This window comes from Cynoglossus semilaevis, chromosome 6, assembly GCF_000523025.1.
Source record: "Cynoglossus semilaevis isolate Cse_v1.0 chromosome 6, Cse_v1.0, whole genome shotgun sequence".
Classification (NCBI taxonomy): domain Eukaryota; kingdom Metazoa; phylum Chordata; class Actinopteri; order Pleuronectiformes; family Cynoglossidae; genus Cynoglossus; species Cynoglossus semilaevis.
The window spans coordinates 13,806,118-13,808,625 of NC_024312.1; the positions used below are offsets into that span (position 1 = coordinate 13,806,118).

Genomic DNA, 2,508 nt, shown 5'->3' on the forward strand with positions numbered 1-2,508 from the left:
GATAAAATTAAGTGTTTATGAACTTTTCTCCCCCGATCCCTCACCTTATAACACACATCAAAATCTCCTACAATCATCGTGGGCTTAGAGATGGACCTGGTGTATGTTACAGGTCAGTGTACATACCACAGGTGAAACAATCACCGCTGACTGCTTGCCCCAAGCTTTCACCTCCCCAAGTATACAAGATAGTAAAAATGATTAACTTTTGTATTCCTCTGTGTAGAAAATTATTTTTGAATGTGTTAAAATTTTACAGTAAAAGTAGGCACGTACTGTATTTACTTTAATGACAAGCAATTGTGATTTTTGATTGAAATAGATGATATTTTTATACTAAAGTATATGTGAGCATCGAAATCAGACTATTGTTTATGTGAAATGACGCATCTTAAGGGTACACTGTAAATAGATTTTAGGAGAACGGAGCGACGGCTCATCAGAACATGCAAAGTTCTAATCCCTTTAGGGACATTCCTTTTGTCGAGGTCTATCCATGTGTGATATCGTATGCATTCAATTTGTTTCAGCTGTACAGCTGACTTCGGCTCTGGTGTTTTCATCTGAAGGCATGCAGAGGTGTGTAGGGCTACGGCAACTTTACGTAACAACTAGGCTGCAAAACCTTTCTGACCTCGGACTGACAAAGAACATTTGTCGTTTTTCAAATGCCTGGGCTACAATTCAGCACTGATCTTGCAATACTTGGATACGCTTTTTATACTTGGTTCTCAGGTTGCACATAGAAGAATACATTTGGGAAGTTAATATGTGCGTTTGTATTCTTTTTATCCTCATCAGCAGATCTTTTCAGTTGTTGCCTGTATGTTAAAAAAACAAAACATTTTGCCACCACCTAACACGTGATCACAGTACAAATGATGCAGTAATGAAAATGCAGTATATCCTTTTTAAAAAACCTATTATGTCACTTTTTAAATGTTTCTCTCACCACTTGCTGCTATGTTGTATTGTGTTATTTGGTGTAGGTTTTCTTACACTTAAAGCGCTCCCTTTTGCTTAATACACTGTATTATTCTTTATGGTTTCAGTCCCTTATGAAGCTTTTACTGGGACTGGGATTTTTCTTCTCCAGGAACAGTTTGTGCCTTAGCATGTGACCATGCCATATAACTTTAGAGATTCAAAAAAAAAGAATTGACGTGTGCTTGGATGCACACACACTCGGTATATTTAGGACTCTGCTCTCAGTGACACACGAGCCACATTAATGTGAACTGATGTCACAGAAGGCTTAGGGAAATGTCTCGTATCTACAGCCGCTTAAAATGCTCCTAAGTCTGGTTCAAACAGGAAAAGTGTGGGATTCACTTTAATAAGGACAACATGGTTTTGCGATCTAAACACAGTGGTTGAAATTGTAAAAACAGGCCCTTTAGGAAAAGTTGTGTAAATACAGTATGTGTTTTGTGTTGCATTGACAAGGGATATTTAACTTGTATCAGGGAACCATAGTCTTCCGTTGTTAAACTAGCTCAGGACGGAGAATAGTACTGTTCTAACTTATCCTTATACAACTATGGTGCACTGCCTTACACCACAAAATTCTATCAGTAGTAGTTTTGACCATTTTTATTTTTACAAAACAAACAGCAAACAGTTTTCATGGGGCAGCAGTCATGATGATTATAACTTAGACCCCCCCCCCCCGCCCCCCCTGATTTAATGGAGTTTGTTTTTATGGATGTAGTGTCCTGCAAAGAGACAATGGAGACTGTCAATGGATGTGTTGGGAATGTGTACTGTGGCTTAATGATGATAATAATAATATTGTAAATGTTTAATGAATGTATATCTAGTCTTTGAAAACAATGGAATGAGTTGACATTGGATGAATGTCAAAATAAATAATTTTCAAATATGGCTTTGATTTGTAGTTTAATGGGAAAATACATTGCATTTTTAGTGACTAAAAATTAAAACAAAGAAATAAACAGCCTGTGATTGGGTAGTACATTTGAATTATTCTATTTGAGGCTAAAACACAAAGAAATAATTATTAAATATTATGATTAGATTATCAGTATTTGCCTGATGAAAAATACTAAACATTTGACCTTCACCATCACTTCAGTGATATTTGAAAAGTAGAGCTGCCATCTAGTGGTTCTGAGAACGGAAGCTCAGTTTTTAATCTTCGGTTCAAAGACAGCACATGACATACACAAATTTTAAATATTGTCCACGTTTAATATTTCCATATTTTACTCTCAACTATATTAGTTTTACGCTATATATAATTTATTTAAAACCAGTATACTAGATGGCGCTCAGCGTCACAGTTACGCTATCTGCACTTCCGGTCTCTCTGGCACACATTTTCCAACATGGCTGCCTCCATGACACGGAGCTGCCGCTTTCTATCGCTGCATGGCTCCAGTGTGAATCTGAGAAGAAGTGGTTTTTATTTCAACCCTCGGTCTCAGTTTCACTGTTCTCCTTCTGTACTCAATGGACTACTATTCTCTTTAAATAAACGCGGTGTTC

At 36.9% G+C, this 2,508-nt stretch overlaps 1 protein-coding gene across 1 annotated transcript in view; it reads left to right on the top strand.

The window, feature by feature from the left end:
- The first annotated feature begins 2,310 nt into the window (after positions 1 to 2,310).
- yars2 (tyrosyl-tRNA synthetase 2, mitochondrial) overlaps positions 2,311 to 2,508 on the top strand; it is a 3,428-nt gene continuing 3,230 nt past the window's right edge. Inside the window, 2 exon segments of the mRNA XM_017032830.2 lie at positions 2,311 to 2,505; position 2,508. The exon segment at position 2,508 is cut by the window's right edge and continues 603 nt beyond it. Of these exon segments, the coding sequence (XP_016888319.2) occupies positions 2,349 to 2,505; position 2,508 (158 nt within the window). The 5' untranslated portion in view covers positions 2,311 to 2,348.